General features: G+C 36.7%; 1 protein-coding gene across 4 annotated transcripts in view; it reads right to left on the bottom strand.

The window, feature by feature from the left end:
• Positions 1 to 14,121, bottom strand: part of ABCB4 (ATP binding cassette subfamily B member 4) — a 75,574-nt gene that overhangs the window by 40,906 nt on the left and 20,547 nt on the right. For all 4 annotated transcript variants that reach the window (XM_033440162.2, XM_049714885.1, XM_049714886.1 and 1 more), the window contains 6 exons: positions 11,885 to 12,056; positions 9,706 to 9,819; positions 8,550 to 8,660; positions 8,203 to 8,328; positions 5,799 to 6,002; positions 5,280 to 5,450 (listed from right to left, as the gene is read on the bottom strand). In XM_033440162.2, the coding sequence (XP_033296053.1) occupies positions 5,280 to 5,450; positions 5,799 to 6,002; positions 8,203 to 8,328; positions 8,550 to 8,660; positions 9,706 to 9,819; positions 11,885 to 12,056 (898 nt within the window). The remainder of the gene's footprint in view (positions 1 to 5,279; positions 5,451 to 5,798; positions 6,003 to 8,202; positions 8,329 to 8,549; positions 8,661 to 9,705; positions 9,820 to 11,884; positions 12,057 to 14,121) is intronic.

Raw genomic sequence — 14,121 nt, 5'->3', positions numbered from 1 at the left:
GCAGGCCCAAACAAAGGAAGTACTATTCCATGAGCCTTTCTGGAACTTCTGAAAAAAAAGCATAAAATGAAACTTTTGGCAATCATTTCATTAAATCACTACTCTGGTTCTTTTCTTGCCCCTCCAGTATGGAAACACTATGAGTAGGAGAGTGTGTGTAGGTATAAAACTTTGTGATTATTGACTTTCTTTAAAAAATCAAAATATCAAGTCTGCTTTTCTGTTCTTCTTTAAGACCTTATATTGGAAAAACCTATTATTTATTTTGATGAATAGCTGCTATCTATTGAGTCAAAAGCAGAAATGGTCATTAGTAATTTTTTTAATGTAGACATGTATTATCTCAATGAGCTTGGCCATGGTAATCAATTCAGTAAAAATTTATTTAGGCTTTACTATGGGCAAGGCACTGGAGTAGGTGCTATAGAGACACAAACATGAACCATTTATTAATTCTGCCTTTTGGGGGTCTATTCTTTCTAAGACAGAGGAGGCATATAAATAAGTAGCTAACTACAATAACTTGGAGCCACGAGAGGTATTGATAAATGTATGAAGGATCCACAAAAGGAAAATATTATTCTTCCAGGCTAGGTAATAAGGGAGGAAAAACAATAACTATAATAGTAGTATATCCTTATGCTCCTCGGAGGAAAAATAATTAATTATAAAATTCAACTTTTCATTGTTAAAAGAGAGCTGGTATATAAATAGATGGACCAGCCAACTGACTGACTAGTATCACTGGGGGGAGTACAGTAATGAAGGATTTCCCTTTTAAAGACACAGTTTATAGTCTGCAAAATACATCGGTTTAGTTATCTTGCAATGTATGGAGTCAATTGGGTAGATTATAAACTACCTGCAGCAACTACGGTAGATAAAACATGGTCACTAACGCTTTGCAGCTGCTCCCTTTCAGAGGTGGAGTCTATTCTTCCACCTCATCGAATCTGGGCAGTCCTTGTGACTTGCTTTGACCAAACAATATGAAGGAATTAATGCTTGTGCAATTTCTGAAGCATAGACTTCAAGAGGCCTTACAGCTTGTGTGTTTGCCATCTTTGAAAGCTACCTGGAAAGGAAACTTGTCTGGTCTACTTGAGGATGAGAAGCCTACGTGAGGAGAATAAAGCTGCCTCAGGCAACAGCCATCACCAATTTCTAGGCACATGAAGGAGGCCATCTTGAACATTCCAGCCCAGATGACCCTGAGCTGAGTGTAGCTGCCTGGGGAGACTAGGCAAAACCAATAGAGGAATCACAGCAGCCAACCCACTAAGTGCTGGATTAAAGCAACTGATATGGAAATTGGTAGTTAGACTGGGATGCTACTGTAACAAAACCCTAAAACATGTGACATTGGCTTTGGGACTGGGATCTGAGTGGCAGGCAGTGGCTAGAAGGGAGGTGATGATACTGTTAGTGGAGACTGGAAGAAAAGTAAGGAAATTGCTACTGGAGGCTGGAAAGACAGTGACCTGTGTTATGTAACCTTAGAATAACTGGAAAAATTGTTCCCTGTAGTAACTTGGAAGAAAGATATTTTATCTAATGAACTTGTACATCTGGCTGAGGAGATTCCAGAGATCTCTAAACAGAATGTTGAAAGTGCCAGGCTGTATATGATAAGGTATGAGAAGAAAATGATGAGCTAAAGAAGAAGCCATTTGGTTTGCAAGGTGAATTTAGAAGCTACAAAGAAGAGGCAGTACTTGCTGGGTTGGAAAATGAATTGTTAATCATCCAATCAAATGAGACCAAAGATCAAATCAGGGTGTAGGTGTAAGATTTTTTTGTTAAAATCTCTGAAAAATTTATGGCAAATTCTAGTAGACACTCTCTGCTACATAAAAGGGCTTCTAAGGCTCTCAAGGGTTTTCTAATGGCAGCTTCATATACAGCCCAAAGTAGAGAGAGGCTTGACCCCCCAAAAATTAAAGATGTAACTTTTGGGGCTTAAGCAAACTACAGTCAAATTCTAAGCAAACTCACAAAGTCTTTAAGAGAGTCCATCAGCTTGGACTAAAAGAGACTGAGAAAATTAAAAATGTAAAGAGGCCTCTGGGTCTCAAATTTCTATGAGCAGAAAGTATGCTGAGAAAGTTACTCAGCTGCAGACATGGGCCCTTTCTTATGGGAAAAGAAAGAGCTCTCAGAGGGAGAATCTGAGAGCCCAGAGGTTGGAGCCCCAAACCAAGCAGAAAAAGTGCACTAGGGAACCCATTCTACTAAGGGTAGAATTGAGCCTTAATCAAGGAACGTTTCCTTTCCTTGGAGCAGTGGAGTAATTGGCAACATGCATCTGACTGCATCTCAAAATTGCTATGGAGCAGTAACTGCTATGTGCTTCCTGTTTTCCTTTTTGAATAGGAGTGTCTGTTATAATTAGCCTGTCCCTGCCTCACCATTACATGGTGGGTATATATGTGGAAGATAACGTCTCTTTAGTTCATAGTCCTCTGGATAAGGATGAGCTTAACATGAAGAATCTCATCCATATCTGGACCACATACACATCTTCAGGTACTGACTTTGAGCCTGATCTCATGACTGTATGAAAATTTTGAGGGTCTTGGGAAGAGGTGGATTTATTTTGCACTTGGGAGAAATGTAAATAATTGTGGCAGAGAGTGTGCTGTGGAAGATTAAATATGGTCATAGATCCTTTACAGCTCACCCATCAAGAAACAGAATCTATTTCCTCACTCCTTCAATCTGGGCTAGCCTTGTGACTTTCTGTGACCAATAGAATGTGGTGAAAGTGACATTGTGTGAGTTCTGGAGTCTAAGCCTCTAGACGTCTTATAGCTTCTGCCTCTAGATACACTGGCCTGAGACGTCTGTGTAAAGAAGCTGGGTTAGCCTATTGTATGAGTGAGTACAAGCATGAGTATGAGATGCCCAACCAACAGCCAGCACGTGAGTGAGGCCATCTTGGACCGTTTTAGCTAAGTCAACCCTCCAGGTAAATACAGCCATATAAGTGCTCAGGTAAAAATAGCAGAAGATCCACCCAGCCAATCTACAGAAGTATTGCTTTAAGCCTGAATTTGGGTTTGTTATGCAGCAATAGGTAACTGATTCAGCAATCAATAAAAGGAAGAATAATCATGGTAATGGTAATGACCATAATAACTGCATTGTTTCTCATGGGCAAGGTATGGGCTGAGAACTTTACATGCAGTATCTCATTTACTCTATTCAATCATCCTATGACATTATTTCTCCCCCTTCCCCCCACCCCAATTACTTCTGCAATATCTCAGGCTTAGAGGACTCCCACCTCAGCCTGCCTGGCACCACAACCTGTGCCCTTAAGCACCACCCCAAGCTGCTAATGGCTTTTCTTGGAGATTTAAAAGCACTGTGAGTGATTTGTCAGCTATTTTTAAAGTCAATATGTAAAAGGTTATCAACTGAGGAGTGGGCCATAATCCTACAGAACACAAATTGCTAAAACTGAATGAAGTAACCTGTCCAAATATGAATTAAAACTTGCAAGGCTATAATTTTTGCTGACAGAATTCATATCATGAAAAACAACATCTCCAGTAATTCTGTTCATTTAGCACAGCAAGGGCTAACATATTGAATGTCTGTATCCTACAAAGTATTCGGACATGGGTCCTAGGGCTGAATAGGACTTTTTTTTTCCACATAAATATCTCTCTTATCCCACCTAACTTTATGCTAAAAAGACTATATTGACACATGAATGACCATTTATGTGTTTTGAGTTAAAATTAATTGTTTAATTTATGCATGTATTTATTTTTATGATTTCTTCATTTAAGTCACTTCTAATTAACTAAGCAAATACAATTCTCCTATGTATTATATTTTGTTTCCTTAATATTGAGACTTAATATACATGAAAGCAATGTAATTGAGTATATAAATTTGTGAGGAATAATTATCATAATCTTTCATTAATTATTAAATTACATTATATAAAATAAGCCAAAATATTAATCTGATAAACCAGGAAGCATGAATTAACTACAGTTTATAGCACACAAGGCAACTGTGTTTACTTAGGATTCAGGTATAAATTTTCCTGAGAAAATAAGGTTCATACAGTTCATGTGTAAAATATCAAGACGATAGATACTATGTATAACTGAGTCACTTTGCTGTATACCTGAAACTAACACAACATTGTAAATCAACTATATGTCAATAAAAATCAAAAAGTAAAACAAAATAAAATAGGTCAATTCAAAAAAATAAAATTTCAAGAGGCAGTTTGGATAGACTAAGTAACTTGCACATTTAATTACTGAACTTTCTCAACTCAAATATATTTATGATGTTTATGTGTTTGAAACCCATTTACATGACGTCATCTGACTCTGGTTTTAATACTGTGTTGTTATTACAGATGACTTCAGCACTGACCTTGAAAGTGTCCCAAGATAAGGTTCTTCCTTTGAAGCTTTAGTTTAGTAAAGATAACAGTGAGAAATTTAGAAACTCTGAGCCATGCCCATGAGCTCAGCAGCCTTAAAAAGTGTTGCTTATTGTGGTTGAGAATCTGCCTGCCAGTGCAGGGGACACAGGTTCGAGCCCTGGTCTGGGAAGATTCCCACATGCCGCGGAGCAACTGGGCCCGTGAGCCACAACTACTGAGCCTGCGCGTCTGGAGCCTGTGCTCTGCAACAAGAGAGGCCGCGATAGTGAGAGGCCCGCGCACCGCGATGAAGAGTGGCCCCCGCTCACCGGGGGAGGAACTAGAGGAAGCCCTTGCACAGACAGGAAGACCCAACACAGCCAAAAATAAGTAAATAAAAAAAAAAAAAGTGTTGCTTATTTATATGCTTAGAAAAACATGCAAGTTGAACTTTATTTCCAGAAAAGCATCCATTCATTTTCATGAATAGATAAAGACGATGTACTGCCTACAAAATAAGGCAAATATGTGAACTGCTTTTCAGCTGGACCACTGCGTAAGTAACCAGATTTTTCTTTGTACATTTTACCACAACTACTTTTGATCAAAGCCCTAGCCTATGTGCAAGAAAAAAAACAAAGCTAAGCGGCTCACTGCACAGGTCTGGATTAGGGCTCACTGCACCTTGGTCAAAGCAAGCCAGTTAATGGGCTGCCCACCTCTCTCTGCAGTGCGCCTTGACAGAAAGGAGAAACCAAGAAAGCCCCACGGGAGAGCTTCATTTGCTCTTATGTTTATGTTTTTCAACCTAGACTCGCAAAGCATTGGCAAGAATTTTCAATAAAGTTTCAACTGGCTGGCCTTCAGGTGTTTAGGGTCCACTGACCTTATCCAAAGCTGCCTGTACCTCAGCTTCGCTCTCAGTGTCCAGTGCTGAGGTGGCCTCATCCAGCAGCAGGATCTTGGGGTTGCGAACCAGAGCCCGAGCGATGGCGATTCTCTGCTTCTGTCCACCACTCAGCTGGGCCCCTCTCTCTCCAACCAGGGTGTCAAATTTCTACAAGAGAAAGCATGGTGGCGCTCTTGAAGTATTTCAACTAGAAAAAGCTATGGAGCCTAGAAATTCATGAAGCCATCAGGGAGCTTCATTTTGACCATCGTAATGAGTCACAAATTATAATAAAATAAATAATATCGAATTCTGACAAACTACTAACATACTTTGTATAAAATTTTGTATGTTTCATGTACCAAGCTATACGCTCCAACTGGATAATTCAAGGGATTTACCTAGCAGAGTTGGACAACCTTGTACCTCAAACATTACTAGCTTAACCTCTGAAGAAAGAACTCACATGAGTTGAAATTCTCATTTCGAGGGCAACTACATTAACAGAGGCTTTACCTGTGGTAGTTTCATGATAAACTCATAGGCGTTGGCTTCCTTGACAGCTTTCTTTATTTCATCCATTGTTACATTTCCACGGCCATAACGAATATTTTCAGCAATGGTGGTAGAAAACAGCACCGGCTCCTGACTCACCACTCCAATTATTTCCCTCAGATACCTTACGTTAAACATCCTAATATCCTGCCCATCGATGGTAATCTGAAAAAACAAAATACTTCAATTGAATATTTTAAACCTTCTGATGTATAAAGCATCAAGACTCTTAATTTGTTACCCAAAAAGCCTTAGCTAATATTTAACTTATTTCAGTGGTTAGAAATGAGAATTGGAAATAAAGCAATGTGGAAGACTAAAAATAAAAAGTGTATTCTCTCTTTTGATATTTATTATCTTACACATACAGTTTTTTTATGGATGGATTATTCTCCATAAGTGATTATATATTCGGTTATACATTTTTGGCATAACTATTATTTTTGCTTACCATTACTAAATCTGAATAAAAATGTCCCTTTACCTACCTAGTCTACATATCATTTTGATGGCATTATGATGTTTTACTGTATGTAATATACCATAATTTACTTCAGCATTTCCCACCTGCTGAATATCTGGCTTCCTTCAAGGAACACTGAAGGACAATCATTATAAAAGCACAGAAATACCAGGCCGAAGCATATGATTTATTTTTTCTTCTCCGATAACAATTGCTTAACTTATACAATGACTGGCATATGTTGGGCATTTATTATTTGCTGAATAAAGGTTGAATAAACAACCCTCTAAAAAGATTTTTAATAATTTACAATGTCAGCAGGAATATATAAATATATATCTGCTTCATTGTAATTTATTAGCTTTTATCATTTTAATGTCTTTTCTAATTAATAAGTGTGTGGTGGTAGCTTATATTTATTTTAATTCATATACAATTATAAGTGAGGTTGAACATTTCTTTAAACTTTTTACAAATCTACATTTATTCTCGAAAGATTTGCACGTTCATATCCTATGATAGATTCATATTAATTTCTAAAATAGTGATAATAGTTTTCCCACATATATCATAAATTATTTGTTCCAATTTATTGCTTTCTTTTATTATAATTTTACTGATTTTTATGGGGAGAGATTTAAGGAAAAACTGAATCAGTCAACTGTACCACTGGGCATTTTTCTATTATTTCAGCAGTAATAAAATTGCTAAATCACAATGTGAACAGTGAATATCTCTGAGTTATAGAATTTCTGAAGACTTTTTTCCCTGCTGACGTGTATTTTCTTTAAAAAATGTATTACTCCAATAATAATTTAAAAAATAAGATGTTTTCAAATGCTTATTCTCAATGGTTAGTATTTACTATGTTCTTTTTAAAAAATGAGTAAAACTGTTTACACTTGAACCAACCTAGAGTTTGCTTTAGGAAATGAGGATGGCCCTATGTTCCTCTTTGGTGTATCAGATTTTTCAAAGAAGGTTTGTTAATTTTATTAAAGTAAATAAATAAATAATTTGTGTATCCTAGAAAACTTTGTATTCATTCCTGCAATCTCTGTTGTATCTCAATGCCTTTTTAGGTTTTTTTTTGTTTTTCTTTGTAACTTGTAAACTTCTGTTTTCATTATTGTTGAATTATAATACATTTCATTGTCAGGTAAACTCAACGTCCAAAAGTTGGTGCAGTTGAGGAAATTTGAATATACACTGTGGGCTCGTACTGTATTAACATTAAATTTACTGATTTTGATGATTGTTTTGTGATTATGTAAGAGAATGTCTTCTTCTCAGAAAATATATTCTGCTTTGCAGTACACCTGAAACTAACACAAACTGTAAATCAACTATACTCCAATAAATATAAATAAGTTAGAATTTATAACAAAATTTTTAAAGGCCAAAAAAATATTCCCTAGGCCATTACTGTTCTCCATGTCCCCAGAAGCTTCTTAGAGACTAACCCACTTTCCCCTTCAGATATTCCAACAATTAAGAAAACTCAACCGCCTTTGATGAATTTAATTACTGTCCTAAGATTTCTTGTGATCCTGAACACAAGGTTATTAATAATTGCTATATGGGATATTTTTGACCAAACTCAGTAAGTCCTCCCAGTGGTTTGGATGACTATTTTCCAGTGACCTAGTGGGTTATGAAAAGCTTAGTTGGAACAGAGGAGAGTGTTGTCTAGCTTCTTTGGCTTTTATCATCTTGAATACTTTTGTTAAAACAGCCCAAGGTTTTGAATGCATTATCCAGATGCATTGCAATTCTATAGTCTTTTTACCAAAATTGGATTCACATGCAAATTTGTTAACAAACAAAACAAAACAAAACAATTTCAAAGGCCTAATTGGTATCCAGCTTCCCACTTTGGAGAACATGGCTCTTCCCACTTACCATGCCCTCTGTGGGGTCATAGAGCCTCTGTATCAGCTGGACCACCGTGCTTTTCCCACAGCCGCTGTTCCCAACCAGGGCCACCATCTGACCGCTCTCTACCTTCAAGTTGAGGGCCTTTAAGATCTATGAGGGAAAAGAGAGAAAAAGAACACACTTCACAACAAAAGCCTAAAAGGGGAGTAATCTGATTCAATTTTAAATTTGGAAAAAAAGTACCAAATAAGGGAATATAATCTCAAAAGGAAAAAAGCACATACATATCAAAATAATAGAGACTACGGATTCTTTAAGATGAATAACAATCAGTCTGAATTAGGAATTCCTATAAATATTACTTACAATACCTTGACATCAGGTCGAGCCGGATAACAGAAATGAACATCTTTGAACTCCAAATTCCCTTTGATGTTATCTGGTTTGTGTCCTCTCTCTGAAAAACTGTCAATTTTAGGATTCTAAATAAAACAAAATTCAATGACTATTCCATCATAGGACAAACAATTGCATTTTTAAGGAATATGCTTCAGCAAATTCCAAAAATAGGACCCAGAATGGCAACTCAAGTTGAAGACGGTGTGTGTTTAAGGAAATATTCCTTCTCAGAAAATAGGCTTTTCTTGAAAAGTACATAAAGGATATATTCATTTCATTTTATACGATATTTCCCTTTAAGTTTCTGGCATATCCTCATAAATTTTCTAAATGGTCAAACATGCACATTCCTACAGCTGCAATAACAAAAACATACTACCATGGATATATCCAGGTATTTCAGCATTTAGTGACAATTAGCTTATTCCTAAACAACAAATGTAATGGACTGGGTTGAGAAGACTGAACAATTGGTTAGAGCCAAGTTATTTAGGAACGATGTAAATTTTGTATATATGCAGAAGCTGAACAATTTTCTCATGACTTAGATTAATGAAGTAGGAATTGCTTGGATTAAACAATCACATTTCAGTTACCTAGTTTGCATTTTCTCTGTGTAAATGCAGTGACGTACTTATGTCAAAATGATCTTCTTTATTTCACTGCAGTCAGTACAACTTATGCAATATAGTTGATTCAAAATTATATCATATGCGCAGTGATCTTTTTTTTTTTTTTTGACAGGGGGCAACCCACAGCAAAGCATACTATCAATTTTGGTCCCACCAGTAACTTTTCCATCCACTCATCCTATATACAAATCATAATATTCTTAGTCTGGCTACAAAATGAAAGAGAAAAGGAGGAAAACTAGGAAGACAAACATCTTTGCTTTGAACTCTAATAATAACACACTAGTGCAGATGTACTTTCCCAAAATGAGATCAGTGCTATTTGATCATTTAAAGATAAACTTTCAGAAATATTAGTAAGAGGCATTTGATTTCCTTCATTACTAAAGAGAGGTTGTTCACTTGGCAAAATTTTCATACGACATTTAACCGAAAGCCAGATTTAATTAGCCAGACCTCAAAGAATTTTTCGGCATTAAAATAATAAATGACTCACATTATCAATAATAGCAAAGATTGCATATGCTGCTCCTCTTGCATTGGCAAAAGCATCAATACAGGGAGCAGCCTGTCCAACGCTGAAGGCTCCGATCATGATTGAGAAAAAGACCTGAGCAAAAAGAACATAAGGAAAAGTTATAAGTCCTATTCTGGAGTCCACCATCATCTCAAATATGAGTTGTTTGGAATATACACTACCCAAAGGATCGCGATTAGGTTTATCCCTTTAAAATTTTTTTGGCAAAAGAGCAAAATTTAGAAGGTTACTATAGCATTTTATTGCATGAACAGGTTTCTTCAATCTCAAAAATATTTTTTTTGAAAAAAAATACATTTTTTGTCTAGCTAGCCAAACTATCTGTTGCTCTTCTCCTGGACTTAGACAAAGTCAGAAAGATTTTTCAAACCTACTTCCTTGATTCTGAAACTATTGCCACCAGAGGAAAACGTTTTCCATTAGTATTATTTTTCAGTCCTATATGATTTTCTCTAACTATTCATGGAATTACACAGAATGTTCAAGATAAAACAGATTTTGGCCGCATGAAATTTTCCTTAAAAAGTACTATGTTATGTATTAATACATATTTTGGTAAGACTTTTAATATAAAAAATAATAGTTCACACATTATAAAACACTAAATCACACCTGTGTGCAATGAGTAATATACAATTATTCTGTACTACAGCACACAAACTTAACACATCTGCCTTTATATTTTTTTCACTAGGAAAACAAATTGATATAGAAAAGTCAACACTATAGCTTCAGGAATCCAGATTATCAACAAACGTTAACTGAAGAAAACATAAATGAAGAGAAATTACTCCTTTATCTCTGGGCATGCTGAAACATCTACTTATAGTTTGTCTTTTCTCAGAAGACGGTAACAGTAACACTTCACATACCCAGAACTCAAATATCTCTCAAATATCTATGGACTACCTGCAATACAGAGAAAGACCAGTAAGAGAGCAAAGCCGTCTCTACCAAAAGCAATGCTATGAAGTCAATGCACTAGAGTTCTCAGTCTTTATGCAGAGGGCATCGCTGGGCTCCCTGCATCACGGGCGTCACTCTGTAGCCCTACTCGGGAGAAGTCACTGTCTACGTACTAGAAATGGGGAGACCAGGCCAGAGAGGGCACACTCATCACAAAGGGTGAATGGCAGAGTCAGGATTCAATCTCCTTTCTTCATAAAATTTAGCAAATGAGGAAGTAAAGAGAGGTGGAGAACTTCCGAGCTGACAACCAGAGAGGAGACCAAAAGGAGAAAAAACAGACTCAGCAATGACGGAAGCTCATCTAGCCAATCAGCCCTCAAAACGTCAATGCAGTCTGAAGGTACTACCCTAGAGAACATTTTGAAATGATAAATTTTTATAATGTCCCTAAGCCATCATCAAGGAGTCCTCTGTTTAGAAAGATAGGGAAGTGCAGGTTTTAAAACATGGCTAGTTGAATGGTCACGTGTTGCCCTGACCGTCACTGACATGGAAAGAAGGTCACAATACGTTGCTAGTTTATAAAACGTTTACAAAAAGGTATGCATAATACAATCCCAGTTTTGAAAGGAAACAAAATCCACATACAGAAAAGAATCCGGAAGATATACACCAAAAGTTGTCATTAAGTATATATGGATTATTAGATCACAAGTAATTCTAAGTAATTTCTAATTTTTAAAATTCTTCTGATTCTTTGTATAACTAGTATATATTTTTATAATCAAAAAATGAAGATATTTTCATTTTGTAAAAGAAAAAGAAACTAAAATAACTTTTCATCTTGTATTTGGATAGCTGACGTTTTATATCACGTAAATTTAACATACTCTCATAGTATGACCTACGTATAATAATGTTTACTTTCTTATATAATGAAACTCAAAGGCAGAATGAGGGTGGCACCACTACATATTTGTTCATTCATAAATTCATTCCATTTTTCAAAATTTATACGCTCCATGTGTTTCTCGATTGGTCTATCTACATGTTATGCCCTGTGTATTCTACAAGGTCAGCTCTACCCACAGGACAGAGCAAAGGTTTACAGAATGAAAAAAGCCTAGAACCATGGCTCATCCTTCAAAAAGGAGAATGAAAGAAAAGAAAAGGTAGGTGGATAAACAACATTTTCAGATTCTTCATAAATATTAGGAAAACAACTTACTGTCATTGCATTTCCAACAGTGTACTCTTTTGCTATAACTAGAGTGGACGCATACCAGAAGGCCAGCGCATATGATGCATATATTAACAGGAAGGCAATGCCCATGGAAATGTTCGCCGAAATAGCTTTTTTAATTCCAATCTTTTTGGCATTTTCTAGATGTTTCTGATACCTACCAGAAAATGAGGGGAAAACATGATAATAAGAAAACAATCCATAATCTGAGCCATGTTCACCTCCTTGATAGTTGGAGGTTTAAGGCACAAAGCCATAAAAGAAAGCCCTGGTGAGACCCGGCTTCCTGGGAACTCAACCAATTCAGGATTGGCCAGGACTAGAACCCATCTGAGCCTTTACTTTACTGGCCTGGACCCTCCCTTGGTCCCTACCAGTCCTACCAGTGTTCCCATAGCTGTTCCAGGATTGAACTCCCATCCCTGGGAGAACATCACCATCCCTTCATGGCCAGCATCACAAGTCAAGGTAAAGGTGGAAGAAGAGAAACCAAGCGAAGCCAACCAGGAATGACGCCAAAATGTAAATACTATTTGGGACTCTTAAAACGGATTCTTAACACAGGCAAATTTGTCTTCTCCAGAGAAGAACCTCCTTCCACGGCCCCACTGGGTGAGGGACAGGAATTTTACACGTTTGTGTACTTATACTTGGGCTTTTGCTTTGGTTTGGTTTTTGTTTTGTTTTGGTTTTGATCAGGCTGACCTTCAACTGTCAAGCCTGGGTACAAGGTTATAAACTGGTCACTGCTTATGGGATACAGGCTCTTACTCAACTTTTCTAGATTTTAGTTTCATCACTTGTAAAATAGAGTTACTCTTTTTTTAATAGAAGTATAGTTGATTTACAATGTTGTGTCAGTTTCAGGTGTACAGCAAAGTGATTCAGTTATACATACATATATATATTCTTTTTTAGATTCTTTTACCTTATGGATTATTACAAGATATTGAGTATAGTTCCCTGTGTTATACAGTAGGTCCTTGTTGGTTATCTATTTTATATATAGTAGTAGGTATATGTTATTCCTAAACTCCTAATTTATCCCTCCCTTCCCTTTCGCCTTTGTTAACCATAAGCTTGTTTTCTATATCTGTGAGTCTCTTTCTCTTTTGTAAATAAGTTCATGTGTATCATTTTTTTAAAATCCACATATAATCGATATCATATGATGTTTGTCTTTCACTGTCTGGCTTACTTCACTTAGGATGATAAGCTCTAGGTCGTTCCATGTTGCTGCAAATGGTATTATAAAATGGAGTTACTAATGCCTACCTTGCAAGACAATTATGAGGTTGACAGATAATGATAGAACGTTGTTAGTACAGTGCTGGCGTATAGCTGGAAAAACCTGATAATTCCTATTCCTATTATTATTACTATTGTTTTAGAATTTAATGTCTTCCTAAATATCGCTCATTCTATTATTGTCATATTTTTGAATATTAATTAAAATTCATATTACTGCCTTCTAGGATTTGACATAAAGGTATAAATGTCTAGAACGGTTCTGTCAAATAACAATATTTTTTCCATCAATTTCAGTTAAGCCTTCCATGCTAGATGCAAAGAGTCTATAAATTTTGATTTTGGCTCCCTAAAATCAGAAAAAAAAAAAATCCACTGATATACAGTGAGACTTTAGAGAAAATACCACATACATTAGAGCGTTTCTATTTCTAACAAAAGACAAACAACATCATATCTTTTTCAGTTTAACCAAATAAGATGTTGAGAATTTGTTCATTTTTTTAAGATGTACGTTGCCACCAAAAATTATGTCTTTCAATTACTTAAAGCACCCTACTCTGCAGTGCTGTTTCCTCAGTGTTGGATGATGCATACATTTAGCTGAGCTGCGTCCCTGGGGAGACAGCCAGCTCGCCATGCCCAGCACTGTGCTTAGTCCCAGGTGGCCCAGTTGCAAGGTGTGGGCACGTCAGCCCCAACGTGACACGGGCTCCAGGGACAGTGGTGGACATGCTGTAATTACCTTCGCTGAGGCGGCTCGCTTACTGCTGCTAATGGAGAGGCACTGAATACACTCATCCTGAGGTGTGTGGGCTACGGTGTACAGAAAGCAGCAGTGAGAGAGAAAAAGGAAGAGTTAGAGAACCAGGTATAGGCTGGCTTTGAAGAGGGCTTAAGGAACAGAAAAATAGAAAATGAAAAAGAGGGGAGTAGGGAACCTTTGCTTTTAAGGCTGGAGAATTGCCAGAGAA

This window comes from Orcinus orca, chromosome 9 (assembly GCF_937001465.1).
Source record: "Orcinus orca chromosome 9, mOrcOrc1.1, whole genome shotgun sequence".
Lineage (NCBI taxonomy): Eukaryota > Metazoa > Chordata > Mammalia > Artiodactyla > Delphinidae > Orcinus > Orcinus orca.
Note: the sequence above shows the minus strand (reverse complement) of the source record. Positions and strands in the feature narration are given on the sequence as shown.